At 42.6% G+C, this 14,984-nt stretch overlaps 1 protein-coding gene across 1 annotated transcript; it reads right to left on the bottom strand.

Annotated features, from left to right (window-relative positions):
- Positions 1 to 693: 693 nt before the first annotated feature.
- Positions 694 to 14,298, bottom strand: LOC138649566 (serine/threonine-protein kinase D3-like). The gene is made up of 4 exons (XM_069740068.1): positions 14,172 to 14,298; positions 9,534 to 9,723; positions 5,666 to 5,749; positions 694 to 3,755 (listed from the first exon to the last, which is right to left on the bottom strand). The coding sequence occupies exons 2-4, from the start codon at positions 9,655 to 9,657 to the stop codon at positions 3,730 to 3,732; spliced, it is 234 nt and encodes a 77-aa protein (XP_069596169.1). The 5' UTR covers positions 9,658 to 9,723; positions 14,172 to 14,298; the 3' UTR covers positions 694 to 3,729.
- Between the last annotated feature and the right edge of the window lie 686 nt (positions 14,299 to 14,984).

The following is a 14,984-nucleotide window of genomic DNA, read 5'->3' as shown; positions in this document are numbered from 1 at the left end:
ACTCCTCTTGATATGCAGTTTGCAGCCTGATCCAAGTTTTAGATTGTTTTCTTGCTGGAGTGTCCCTCTCAGTAATACAGGCTTGATATGAGCACTGTGTGTATCCAGGATGCTTCATTAATTAATATCAGCACATCTTCTATGCTGCACTTATTTCCTCTTCATGTACTGTACCTAAGACCTTAATGGGTCATTCAAATGATCTTCTCTTCAGAACCACACAGCTCTCTTGGCTCCTGGATACCAGCTTGTCTGGGGGGGACAGCCCACTCCTAGTGATTGATACTTTGGATCAGAGGCATGGTAGCCCGATTTGTGCCCTCTCCTAAGCTGCAGGCGGAGGCAACTTTGCCACTGCAGCATTGGAGAGCAGGGACACTGGGCAGATTCAGAGGAGCACATACAGGCACTATGCTCTTTGCCTAAAAGACCGGCCACTACTGATAAGACTGCAGAGGTGGTCGGTAAATGCAGTATTAAAAATCCCTCTGTCCTTGAGAGCATAGAGGATTTTTAGCAAGAGGAAAACTGCAAAGTTGTTTGTTTTTACTGCCACTTTGCAATTTTACCCATTTAGGAGAAAACAACTTTAAGATGGATTCAACTTTTAAAAGTTAATAACTTTGTAGGCCAGTTCTTGTTTGACAGCAGAAAAGTTAAAAAATAAATAATAATGCTATTATTACACATTCATGATATATGGAAATAGATTTTTATTAAAAATTATCAGTGCAAATTAGAAACAGAAAACAAGGCAGAAGACTCATTAAGATGTACGTATGTATGCCTTTTAACTAGTTTGGCACGACTTCAGGCTGCTACTGCAAACAATGTCCAGTCCCTCGACCGGCGCACATATCTATAGCACTGGTGGGGAGTAAATTATTATGATTTTGTCTTTGGCAATTCCATTCACTTAAAAAAAAATGGCAAAGACATTCAGGAGTGGCGTAAGAAATGGCAAAGATTTTCTGTACACACACAAAAAAAAAAACCCTAAAAAATACCGCAGTATAAACATCAGTCTTTACGCCAAGTGGGCACATGGTCTAAAACACATACCGTATGCCAAACTCCGGCCCATGGGCCAAATCTGGCCCTCGGGGTGAGTATATTTGGCCCGCGATGCCGAGCAGATCCCTCAAGTATATTTGGCCTGCAATCCCTTGGGGGTCCCCTGCCCGACATCGCATTTTCAACTATAATGGCATCCTAGATGCTGATACAGTGGAAAGCCAAAATGGAGGGAGGGAGGATCGTCAGATGACGCCACCTCTCCCATCATTACCTCTCTGCGTCTGACGTCTCAGGGCAGCGGGTGCAATGACATCATTACAATGTGCCCACTGTACCGAGATGTGCAGATGATCTGAAGACACCCTGAAGAGACCAGGAGCAGCGGGGGAACGGGCAGAGGTGAGGGTTTTTTTAATGTGGGGCCTATTATACTGTATGGAGTACTAGGTGGGACCATTATAAAATATGGAGCACTATATGAGGCCATTATACTGTATGGAGTACTAGGTGGGCCTATTATAATATATGGAGCACTATATGAAGCCATTATACTGTATGGAGCACTTTTTGTAGCAATTAAACTGTATGGAGCACTATATGGGACCATTATACTGTATAGAGCACTATGTGGGGCCATTATACTGTATGAAGCACTATATGGGACCATTATACTGTATGGAGCACTATGTGGGGCCATTGTAATGTATGGAGAGGTATGTGGGGCCATTATACTATATGGAGAGCTATGTGGGGCCATTATACTGTATGAAGCACTATATGGGACCATTATACTGTATGGAGCACTTTTTTGTGGCCATTATACTGTATGGAACACTATATGGGGCCTTTATACTGTATGGAACACTTTTTGTTGCCATTTTACTGTGTTGAGCACTATGTGAGGCCATTATACCGTATGGAGCACTAGGTGGGGACATTATACTGTATGGAGCATTATGTGAGACCATTATACTGTATGGAGCACTACGTGGGGCCATTATACTGTATGGAGCAATATATGGGGCCCATTATACTGTATGGAGTACTATGTGGGATCCATTACACTATATTGAGCACTATGTGTGGCAATTTTACTACATAGAGCACTATATGAGGCCATAATACTGTATGGAGTAGCACTTTTTGTGGCCATTATACTGTATGGAGCACCATGTGGGGCTTTTATACTGTATGGAAGGCAATGCAGGACCCCGTTATACTGTATGGAGGACTATGTGGAGCCGATTATACTGTATGGAAGACTATATGGGGCCATTATACTGTATGGAAGACTATATGGGGCCATTATACTGTATGGAGGACTATGTGGGGCCATTATACTGTATGGAGCAGTTTTTTTCATGGCCATTATACTTTATGGAGGGTTGGGTGGGAATCACAGTTGGGGCACTACACTGTGATGGGTCACCATTCTTTGTCAAAGGGATTGAGGGGGGGTGCAGAAGGGTCATCATAGTGTGCGTATGGAGGGTACTATGGAGGAATTCACTGTAGGGGTATCATACTGTGATTGGGGCACATTTTTTGGCATCATACTTACTATATTACATATTTTATATATATTACATACTATATTACATATTACTACATACTTACTGTATTATTCAAGATTTTTTTATCCTTTGTTAATACATATTTAAATTAGTCCATTGGGCCATACGATTTTTACTGCTCTTACATAATATATTATTCCAATATTTTATTTTAAAATGTATTCACTAACATATGCTTTGTTCGTGGGACAACCCCTATAAGTTTGATTCCATATGAAAAAGTTCATATATATATTTGATAAGGTAATACCTCCTCAATTATAGACATTTTTAAAATAAATATCAAGGTTGGCCCTCGACTTTCTCCAAATTTTAATTTTGGACCCCTGTGTATTTGAGTTTTACATCCCTGGTCTATAGCGACACTATCTGCTGCCTAAGCCTAAAAGCGGTAAAATAAAACAATGTTGAAAGATAAGGAACCTATGCAATCCTATGTAAAAACGATTCGCTGTTCATATGTCCAGGCTTTTGAATGTCTTAATGATTTTAGGATCTAAAAACGCCAAGAAACGACCGGTCACTTCTGCTAGTGTTTTACTTTACGATACAAGACAATGGGAAAGCTCAAAAGATAACCGGAAGCCAACAAAAAAAACAACAAAAAGTTGGTCTCCAAAAATTGACCGGAAATGTGTCCAAATCACGTCAGTATTTGCATTAGATTATTTCACAAAAAGGCACATCATGGTAAATAGAATTTGGTCACATAAATAAAAGCACTCCAATAATGGTGACCACCCTTGGGAATTACGTGGCTTTGTGTTTTCTAACAGGGTCACTGGAAATTACAGTACCATGAAACTGCATGGACTGTGCCACAAAACATTTCTTTGCAGGAAAGGGCAGAAACTTCTATAACAGTTACTGATGATAATTAGACAGCTCCTATCATATAGTTATATTGTAGAAGATCATACTGCAGCTTCAATAATTGTATACATTAAATCTTGTTATATAGGTGGAAGAATTATTACACAGTTACATAAGCAAGCAAGAGATGGTGCTTTCCTTTGGAAAAGATTGCACCAGTGCTAATGGAAGGATATATCATCTACAGCTCCCTTCATTATAAAGGTGCAGATATAAGGCAACCTCGCAATATGCATATGGAATGGATTTATTCTGGTCCATCAGTTTATTCCATGACTTCAGGGGTTGCACCTAAAAAACAGAGGAAAACGTATATTTGTAATGCAGTATCCTTCTCACCTGGAAGCTGAAGATGTTCGTTGCACCATTTCATGTTAAAAGTCAAATTATTAAGAATACTTCAACTATTAAAGGGGTTTTTCTACATTTTTATACTGGTGACCCAAACTTACCAGCTAGAGATGTTTATATCCGGCTGCTGCTGGAGTTGGTAACATCTTATTGTAGCTGGTGACGGACCAATATTGACAATCTACCCTATAACCAGGTCATCTATAACAAGGTGGTGAGGGTGAAGATATTGGCAAAACAGCACAATCTTAAAAGGGGTTGTCCAGGTTTTGGTCCAAGTCTGCAGTCACTCTATGTGACTGCAGACTTGTGAATCTTCGCAATGCACACTGTTAGAATTCTCCGGTGTCGGGACCAGGAGCGGAGCGGACACATGACCGCAAGTATTGCGATCTGTATACATGCGATCATGTGCAGCCTGGAAGGCGCAGCCTCACTCAATACAAGTGACTTGAGCGCTGTTGGACACATGTAGTTGGATTGTGACTGTTAGAATGTTAATCGCATACTTAAGGAAATGTACCCACTGCTCCTGGAGCCAGCACTGGAGAATCCATACATTGCGTCCTGTAAGGATGCACAAGTCTGCAGTCACATAGTTGGGAAATAGTTAGGGAGTGTTTTTTTTAATTAAAGTATCTGTGTATATGTTTATTTTTCTTTGTTTTTCTTTGATTAGTAATGAGGGTGTTTCGTAGACCACTCTCCATTACTAACCCCGGGGCTTGATGCCAGCTGTGTTTTTGAACAATTCACAGCTGACATCAACCCCAACTACCATTACCCCGATTGCCAACCCTACAGGGCAATTGGGAAGAGACCATGGAAAAGTGCCATAATAGGCACCTCTAATGTGATGCGCCACTTCTGGGGCGGTCGTGGACTAGTATTTTTAGGCTGGGAAGGGGCCAATAACCAAGGACCTTTCAAACCTGACAATATAAGCTCACAGCTGTCTGCTTTACAGTTTATATGTGTCACACAGGCGGCACACCGATGTCACAGTCATGTCATCCGTGTGCACGTGTGCGGCACGTATTGTCATTCGTGCTACCGAAAAAAAATGGACATGTCTACGTGTGGGTCAAACGGTACGTGTGAAAACAAGGTCATGAGTGCAGCCCCATAAATTATAATGGGTATGCATGTGTACGCGTCTCTGGTACGTGTGAAAAATGACGCCACTTGCAGCAGAAACACAGACATGTGAAAAGGGCTGTGTTGTATGTTATATATTTTAAATGATTTCAAATTGGCCATTTTTATGCGCTAAAAGCTCTCATTTTTTCATATTTCTAGTGCAGTAATGCAGTTCAAATTTCGTTTTTCAAGTTTGTATGTTCTAGCGCTGCAGTGTGCTGCCTTATTTACTTAACTCTATACGAGTTGGCGACTCTAGGTTCAGCACCTGTTCACACTGAGTCTATGTTTGGATGTGCCGGTCAGGTTTTTGAAAAGGTACCTTAATGTATGACTATGTGCTATTTTGAGTGACTGTTTATATGTATTATCTTTTATTAAGTAAATTAATTTTTTATCTTATTCAATTGTCGTGTGAGCATTTATTTATTCATCACAATTCTTTGAACCGTAACGAAACAAGGGCTTAAACAGATAAATTATGTCAAACATCAGCTAGAAGCTGTGTAACATCATAGCTAGGACGTATGGCAGAACTAGCATCACAGCCAGCTATGTACAGCAGCAGCACAGGCTTTACAACAACAAATTAGTAATAAATAGTTATTGAAGTATAGTTAGAAAGTTAATACATTTTGCAATTAGGAAGCAATAACATGAACAAAACTGTGTGCAAAAAGGTGAAAGAATATTTTATGTATCACATCTACCTTCTTCATCGGTATTAGTTGTGTCTCTCGGGCATTCATCTGGCACATCTGCTACACATCGTCTGTGGACATTAAATTGGCAGTCTGTAGAGAATAGATTAATACAATATTTGTAGGCCTATACAGTGCACTCCTTGATGCAAATATGGAAGACCATTATTTATGCCATCATCTTTTTATGTCTTAATTGCAGAAATTAACATATGGGATGTGGATTGCAAATTTATGGCAACTGCAATGTCTGAACTCGTTTCTTTTTACAGTTCAAAAAATATCACTTGGCTAACCCACGGTCTGCGTCCCCCAATGAGGCGAAGGAGAAAAACAGATTATATCAGTGTTTTATTACTGTATATTTTGCAGATTTTGACTTCCAAATTGCTTTTTAGACATATAGGCCTGACAGGGCATGTAACATGGGTGCCAACGGAAGCGCCAAGGAGCTGATCTGTCCTGGCAAAATATTAAGATAATTGAGTTAGGCAACTAACAGAATTATTGCCCCTAGTGAAGGAAGCATTCCTACAATACTTGTGAATTCGAAAAAAAGGGGTCTCAGTCAGGGGTGATACATGGAGAGGGGGCTCAGTTAGGGGTGATACATGGAGAGGGGGCTCAGTCAGGGGTGATACATGGAGAGGGGGCTCAGTCAGGGGTGATACATGGAGAGGGGTCTCAAGTCAGGACTGATACATGGAGAGGGGGCTCAGTCAGAGGTGATACATGGAGAGGGGGCTCAGTCAGTGGTGATACATGGAGAGGGAGCTCAGTCAGTGGTGATACAGGGAGAGGGGGCTCAGTCAGTGGTGATACATGGAGAGGGGGCTCAGTCAGGGGTGATACATGGAGAGGGGGCTCAGTCAGGGGTGATACATGGAGAGGGAGCTCAGTCAGTGGTGATACAGGGAGAGGGGGCTCAGTCAGTGGTGATACATGGAGAGGGGGCTCAGTCAGGGGTGATACATGGAGAGGGGTCTCAGTTAGGGATAATACATGGAGAGGGGGCTCAGTCAGTGGTGATACAGGGAGAGGGGGCTCAGTCAGGGGTGATACAGGGAGAGGGGGCTCAGTTAGGGATAATACATGGAGAGGGGGCTCAGTCAGGGGTGATACATGGAGAAGGGGCTCAGTCAGGAGTGATACATGGAGAGGGGGCTCAGTTAGGGGTGATACATGGAGAGGGGGCTCAGTCAGGGGTGATACATGGAGAGGGCTCTGTCAGAGGTGATACATGGAGAGGGAGCTCAGTCAGGGGTGAAATATAGAGATAGGGCTCAGTCAAGGGTTGATACAGAAGGTGGGAGGTCACTCAGAGGTGACACATGGAGAGGGGGCTCAGTCAAGGGTGATACATGGAGAGGGAGCTCAGTCAGGGGTGATACATGGAGAGGGAGCTCAGTCAGGGGTGATACATGGAGAGGGGGCTCAGTCAAGGGTGATACATGGAGAGGGAGCTCAGTCAGGGGTGATACATGGAGAGGGGGCTCAGTCAAGGGTGATACAGGGAGAGGGCTCAGTCAGGGGTGGTACATGGAGAGGGAGCTCAGTCAGGGGTGGTACATGGAGAGGGGGCTCAGTCAGGGGTAATACAGAAGGAGGGGGATCAGTCAGAGGTGATACATGGAGAAGGGGCTCAGTCAGGGGTGAAATATAGAGATAGGGCTCAGTCAGGGGTGATACAGAAGGTGGGAGGTCACTCAGAGGTGACACATGGAGAGGGGGCTCAGTCAGGGGTGACACATGGAGAGGGGGCTCAGTCAGGGGTGGTACATGGAGAGGGAGCTCAGTCAGGAGTGGTACATGGAGAGGGAGCTCAGTCAGGGGTGATACAGAAGGAGGGGGGTCAGTCAGGTGATATATGGAGAGGGGGCTCAGTCAGGGGTAAAATATAGAGATAGGGCTCATTCAGGGGTGATATAGAAGGTGGGAGGTCACTCAGAGGTGATACATGGAGAGGGGGCTCAGTCAGGGGTGAAATATAGAGATAGGGCTCAGTCAGGGGTGATACAGAAGGAGGGGGATCAGTCAGATATGATACATGGAGATGGGGCAATATGATGAAGGGGGCTCAGTCAGTCAGGGATGATACAGGAAGAGGGGTGCAGTCAGTGGTGATATAGGGGAAGGGGCTCAGTCAGGGGTGATACAGGGAGAGGAGGCTCAGTCAGGGGTGATACAGGAAAAGGGGGCTCAGTCAAGGGTGACACAGGGTGAGAAGGGGCTCAATCACTCAGGGGTGATACAGGTGGAGGGGTGCAGTCAGGGGTGATACAGGGTGAAAAGTAGCTCAATCAGTCAGGGGTGATAGAGGAAGAGGGGCTCAGTCAGTCAGGGTTTATACGAGAGGGAGTGCAGTCAGGGGTGATACATGAGAAGAGGGACTCAGTCAGGGGTGCTACGGGGATGGGGCTCAATCGGGGGTGATATGGGAGAGAGGGTGCAGTCAGTCACGGTGATACAGGTAGTGATACACTACTAGGACAACCCCTTCTTAAACTAAATATTACGGCCCCGATAAAAGAGACAAACCTATACTCACCTCCTGTGCCGGCTCTTTTCCAGCAGTGTTGGCATTCACAGTCCCGATGCTGTGATGTGGTAGTATGATACATGATGCCTGGGGACCAATCAGTGCTTTTACAAACTGACGCTGCAACTGATCATGGAATTCCTCTTCATGTTCATTTCTACAGGAGGCAGGGACAGTGACGCCGGCGCTGATTGAGTGCCAGGCATCATGTCTCATTGCAGCGCATCACAGCCCCGGGACCGCGAGTGTTGACACCGCTGGAATGGAGCAGGCACGGGAGGTGAGTATAGGTTTGTTTATCGGGGCTGAACATTAGGTTCAAGAAGACGTGTAAAATAAGGTAAGCCAGCACCAAACTACTTATTACATACCTTTTCAAGCTTACTCGGCGGACAAGCAGTGTACGGCTTGCCAAATCCCGGGAGCAACATCTGAAAATGATCAGTGTCGTACAAAGTCCAGGCCAAAGAGGAAAAAAATAGGTGGCACTCCCTGATGCAGTAAGACAACCCTTTAATACAAATAGTATATGGATGCAGCGGAGCTGGTGTAGTGAAGGACAACGGCAGTTTTGCGTCAATCGACGCTTCAAAGGGTCCGGGTACTGAAGCCACATGGACCTTGTGCATTTGTGCTTATTATCCACCTGGTCTACCTACGTAAAAGTACATTTTAAATCACCACCTTGGTCTGGTAAAGACACCCTTTCTAATCCAGCAAAATTGAGTACCTTCGGGTCTGAATAACGTCCATCGCGTATATGCTCAATTAGACGCATTGATTCTGTCCCTGTGGAGATTGATTTAAAATGTTCCTAATAGTTTTTCCTATATAGAACCTGTTGCACGGGCAGAAAAAGACATACACAACAAACTGAGTTCTACAAGAAATAAATTGATTAACAAAATGTGATATTCCACCTATGGAGATTGGTTTCGTTTTCAAGTGAACAAGACAGAAGAGGCAAGAGCCACATCTGTGATTTCCCTTTACAGAGCAATTTTTGAACCAGTTATTTTCGGACCCGTCGTCCTCTGCTGCACCAGCTCCCTGCATCAATGTTCTACTTCTATTGAATAAAGGAAGGATTGTTTTACTGCATTACGGAGTGCCACCTATTTTTTCCTTTTTGGCCTGGATTTAGCTCAAGAAGGGGTTGTTCTAGTAGCGTACAACCCCATTAAACTACAGCCATCTATAAAACATATAACAGTCAGTGGTCGGCTTCAGAAAAAAAAGTCACTGATCGTCCATTATGACTTCTCGGGTGTTTGCAAAAATAATGATAAACACACCATTGGAGGTGAACAAATGAAAAGTGGAATAACACACATTTACCTTTGCACTGCATGCCCTGTTTGAACATCCCCCAAAGAAAACCTTGGCAGTGTTGACAAAATGTGGGACGTGTGTATGTACGGTCTTCGAAAGTATGAGAGACCTTCACTCTGTCCATATCCATGTTCAGCCAATCTTTCAATATAAGTCGCCCCTTGAAGAAGAGAACACAAGATTTCTTGGTATTCCCCTATTGAAATAATATAAGGGAAAAAAAATCTTCTATGTAAATGTATCATGATGACAACAAACCTTATATGTGCCTGTTTATAGAATGATAGCCGTATAGCACAATGTCGATATAAAGAAGGCAAGGCCGGTGCCGGTGCACACATTAAGTACTTGCCGCATTTTTGGTGTGTTTTTTTCCCACAAAAACTGCAGCATTTCCTAGTATCTGCAAAGTGAATGAGATTCCTCAAGAGTCATGCACACATTGCCTATTTTTTCCTTATAGATTTGAAGTAGTTTGATATGTGCAGAAAGTCAGTTCTTTCAGTGTTTTTGCTAAGTTTTTCACTTATTCCAATGCCTGTTAGAAATGCATCAAACAATGCAAGTCAAAAAACGCTGCAAAATTGGTGGGAACAATGTTGTCAGGAGTATTACTCCACTTTTACGAACTGACAATAAAAAATACAAAACCGAAGATGAAATGGAGTTTACAGGAAAAAATGATATGAAACATTCTTTCCCATATAATGACTTGTCTATAAGGCAAAACTAAACTTTGTAGGTTAATCACTGGGCCTCGTTTTTAAATCTGACCACTTTATGAGGTCCTAACTCTGGAACGCTTCAACAGATCCCACTGATTCTGAGAAATCTTTTTCGTGACATATTGTACATTGCACATTGCACATTGCTAAGGAGAGTAAAACTAATCCCAAACTGTTCTTCAACTATATCAATAGTAAAAGAATAAAAACTGAAAATGTAGGCCCCTTAAAAAATAGTGAGGAAAGAATGGTTGTAGATGACGAGGAAAAAGCTAACATATTAAACACCTTCTTCTCCACGGTATTCACGGTGGAAAATGAAATGCTAGGTGAAATCCCAAGAAACAATGAAAACCCTATATTAAGGGTCACCAATCTAACCCAAGAAGAGGTGCGAAACCGGCTAAATAAGATTAAAATAGATAAATCTCCGGGTCCGGATGGCATACACCCACGAGTACTAAGAGAACTAAGTAATGTAATAGATAAACCATTATTTCTTATTTTTAGGGACTCTATAGCGACAGGGTCTGTTCCGCAGGATTGGCGCATAGCAAATGTGGTGCCAATATTCAAAAAGGGCTCTAAAAGTGAACCTGGAAATTATAGGCCAGTAAGTCTAACCTCTATTGTTGGTAAAATATTTGAAGGGTTTCTGAGGGATGTTATTCTGGATTATCTCAATGAGAATAACTGTTTAACTCCATATCAGCATGGGTTTATGAGAAATCGCTCCTGTCAAACCAATCTAATCAGTTTTTATGAAGAGGTAAGCTATAGGCTGGACCACGGTGAGTCATTGGACGTGGTATATCTCGATTTTTCCAAAGCGTTTGATACCGTGCCGCACAAGAGGTTGGTACACAAAATGAGAATGCTTGGTCTGGGGGAAAATGTGTGTAAATGGGTTAGTAACTGGCTTAGTGATAGAAAGCAGAGGGTGGTTATAAATGGTATAGTCTCTAACTGGGTCGCTGTGACCAGTGGGGTACCGCAGGGGTCAGTATTGGGACCTGTTCTCTTCAACATATTCATTAATGATCTGGTAGAAGGTTTACACAGTAAAATATCGATATTTGCAGATGATACAAAACTATGTAAAGCAGTTAATACAAGAGAAGATAGTATTCTGCTACAGATGGATCTGGATAAGTTGGAAACTTGGGCTGAAAGGTGGCAGATGAGGTTTAACAATGATAAATGTAAGGTTATACACATGGGAAGAGGGAATCAATATCACCATTACACACTGAATGGGAAACCACTGGGTAAATCTGACAGGGAGAAGGACTTGGGGATCCTAGTTAATGATAAACTTACCTGGAGCAGCCAGTGCCAGGCAGCAGCTGCCAAGGCAAACAGGATCATGGGGTGCATTAAAAGAGGTCTGGATACACATGATGAGAGCATTATACTGCCTCTGTACAAATCCCTAGTTAGACCGCACATGGAGTACTGTGTCCAGTTTTGGGCACCGGTGCTCAGGAAGGATATAATGGAACTAGAGAGAGTACAAAGGAGGGCAACAAAATTAATAAAGGGGATGGGAGAACTACAATACCCAGATAGATTAGCGAAATTAGGATTATTTAGTCTAGAAAAAAGACGACTGAGGGGCAATCTAATAACCATGTATAAGTATATAAGGGGACAATACAAATATCTCGCTGAGGATCTGTTTATACCAAGGAAGGTGACGGGCACAAGGGGGCATTCTCTGCGTCTGGAGGAGAGAAGGTTTTTCCACCAACATAGAAGAGGATTCTTTCTTTACTGTTAGGGCAGTGAGAATCTGGAATTGCTTGCCTGAGGAGGTGGTGATGGCGAACTCAGTCGAGGGGTTCAAGAGAGGCCTGGATGTCTTCCTGGAGCAGAACAATATTGTATCATACAATTAGGTTCTGTAGAAGGACGTAGATCTGGGGATTTATTATGATGGAATATAGGCTGAACTGGATGGACAAATGTCTTTTTTCGGCCTTACTAACTATGTTACTATGTTACTATGTTACTTCATTATAGTGGAAAAATGTATACAATATGAATTGCATTTATATGTGAAAAAATCAGAAATATGGCGAAAATTTTGAAAATGTCACAATTTGCAAACTTTTAGTTTTTATGCCCTTAAATCAGAAAGTTGTCACACAAAATAGTTAATAAATAACATTTCCCACATGTCTACTTTACATCAGCACAATTTTTGAAACGTGTTTTTTTTTTGTTAGGAAGTTATAAGGGTTAAAAGTTGACCATCGATTTTTAATTTTTCAAACAAAATTTACAAAACCATTTTTTTAGGGACCACCATACATTTGAAGAGGTTTATATGACAGAAAATACCCAAAAGTGACACATTCTAAAAACTGTACCCCTCAAGGTGTTCAAAAGAACATTCAAGAAGTTTATTAACACTTCAGGTGCTTCACAGGAACTGAAGCAATGTGGAAGAAAAAAATGAACATTTAACTTTTTTCGCAAAAATTTTACATAAGAACCAATTTTTTTTTCTCAAAAGGGTATCAGGAGAAAATGGACCCTAATATTTGTTCTACAATTTCTCCTGAGTGCGCCGATACCCGATATGTGGGGGAAAACCACTGTGTGGGCGCACGGCAGGGCTCGGAAGAGAAGGAGCGCCAATTGACTTTTTGAACACAAAATTGGCTGGAATTGAGAGCGGACGCCACGTCGCTTTTGGAGAGCCCCTGATGTGAATAAAGAATGGAAACACCCTACAAGTGACCCCATTTTGGAACTAGATCCCTCAAGAAACTTATCTAGCTGCTTCACAGAAGTGTATTACGCAGAGCCGTGAAAATAAGAAATATTTTTTTCCACAAAAATTATCTTTTAGCCCCAAATGTTTTTAATTTCACAAGGGTAACAAGAGAATTTGGACAGCAAAATGTATTGTGCAATTTCTCCTTATTGTGCCAATACCCCATGTGTGGGGGGAAAACTTCTTTTGAGGCACTGTGTAAAGCTCAGAAGGGAAGAAGGGACATATTGGATTTTAGATTTTGCTGCACTGGTTTGAGGGTGCCATGTCACCGTGGCATAGCCCCTGAGGTGTCAGACCAGAAGAAACCCCCATGAGTGATGTCATTTTGCAAACTACACCCCTCAATAAATTCATCTAGGGGTGCGGAGACCATATTGACACCATATGTGCTTCACAGAAATTCATATCATTGGGCGGTGAAGAAAGAATAATTACATTTCTTCCAGTAAAATGTTGTTTTAGCCCCGAATTTTTTAATTTTTATAAGGACTGATAGGAGAATAGTAAAAAATTGACCTCTCAGTTTGTTGTGCAATTTCTCCTACACGTAATCAGTAACTACTTCTGAATCGCAGTGCAAAGCTCAGAAGGGCAGGAGCGCCATATTACAGTGCAGATTTTACTGTTATGGTTTGAGGGTGCCATGACCCACTGGTACTGTAGAGCCCATGAGGTGCCAGAATAACAGAACCCCCTATAAGTTACCCCATTTTACAAACTACATCTCTCAATAAATTCATATAGGGGTGCAGTGATCATATTGGCACCACGGGTGTGTCACAGACATTTATACCACTGGGCAGTGAAGAAAAAATATTTACATTTTTACCACAAAAATTGTATTTTAGCCCCAGATTTTACATTTTCACAAGGGGGAAATGGGTAAAAAAGGGCACCAAAATTTGTCACACAATTCTTTAATAAATGTAATATATATAACAGTTTACCCAGCTTATGCCTTTCCCTGACCTCATCATCCTATTAGAGCGTTATTCCTTTTTATTAGATAGGATATCTATTCTGTTGGTGTTGCACCAGCCTGCTATCCAGTATTATAAATGCAGCTGACTAATGCAGGAGTGACAGTCTTGTGTATCTGGTGGCTGCAAACAAAGACCACATAATCCTTCTTACCAGAAATGTTGTGAGGAAGGGGAATAAAATGGTGGCTGTCTTCTGCACAGCAGTCTGTGAGGTAATGAGCTTCTTCTTCCTACAATGCACCAATATGGAGCAAGAGACAGGAAGTGCAGAGGGACAGAAAGCTTAAATTCAGCCACCAGATGGACTCTGTGCACTGCAAATAAATACTCAGTAATGAAACTTAAAGGGAACCTGTCACCAGGAATAACGCTATAGGGTTAATCTGCAGGATAACAGAGTTATGATGCCGCCCGAAGTTCGCACGCAGCCGAATGCAGCAGGGAGAAAATTAACTGTTATTCTCAGCTCCGGCACTCTGTTTCAGTCACGGAGACGGCGCCGGTTCTGTCACTGCTCTGAGAATACAGGGCGACGGCTGTAACCGTGTCCTCAGCCCTGACTGGTACACCCCCTGCATTGGGGCTCTGCTGTCAGTCAGGGCCGGGGACGCGGATACAAGGGCCACTCTGTATACTCCGTCCCCGTGACTGAAACAATGCTGACAGGGAGAATAAAGTTAATTTTCTCCCTTCTGCTACATGCAAGAACCGGGAAGCATAATAACGCTGTTAACCTGCAAATTCACCCCATATCTGCAAGTTAACGGTGTTATTTCCGGTGACAGATTCCCTTTAATGCTGAATCTATGACACTCCCCGCCTGGCATCAATGAATGGCACCATTCTATTCCTTAAAGTAGGGATGGGGAACCTCCTGCCTGCAGGCCGTTTACGGCCCATGACATTTTCTCCGGGCCAGCCCTTTAATTGCCACAGACACTGTGATCATTACTGAACGCTGTGG

The sequence above is a fragment of the Ranitomeya imitator genome, chromosome 9 (assembly GCF_032444005.1).
Source record: "Ranitomeya imitator isolate aRanImi1 chromosome 9, aRanImi1.pri, whole genome shotgun sequence".
NCBI classification, from domain to species: Eukaryota; Metazoa; Chordata; class Amphibia; order Anura; family Dendrobatidae; genus Ranitomeya; species Ranitomeya imitator.
The sequence above is the reverse complement of the archived record's forward strand: the minus strand, read 5'-3'. Positions and strand labels throughout refer to the sequence as shown.

What these genes read in the sequence shown, in the direction of transcription:
- LOC138649566 (XM_069740068.1), bottom strand. Translation starts at nt 9,657, where the DNA reads ATGGATATGGACAGAGTGAAGGTCTCTCATACTTTCGAAGACCGTACA. An exon ending in ACAGGGCATGCAGTGCAAAG is followed by an intron (nt 5,750 to 9,533) that starts GTAAATGTGTGT and finishes TATTCTCTACAG; the next exon opens with ACTGCCAATTTAATGTCCAC. An exon ending in AACTAATACCGATGAAGAAG is followed by an intron (nt 3,756 to 5,665) that starts GTAGATGTGATA and finishes TCTGTTTTTTAG; the next exon opens with GTGCAACCCCTGAAGTCATG.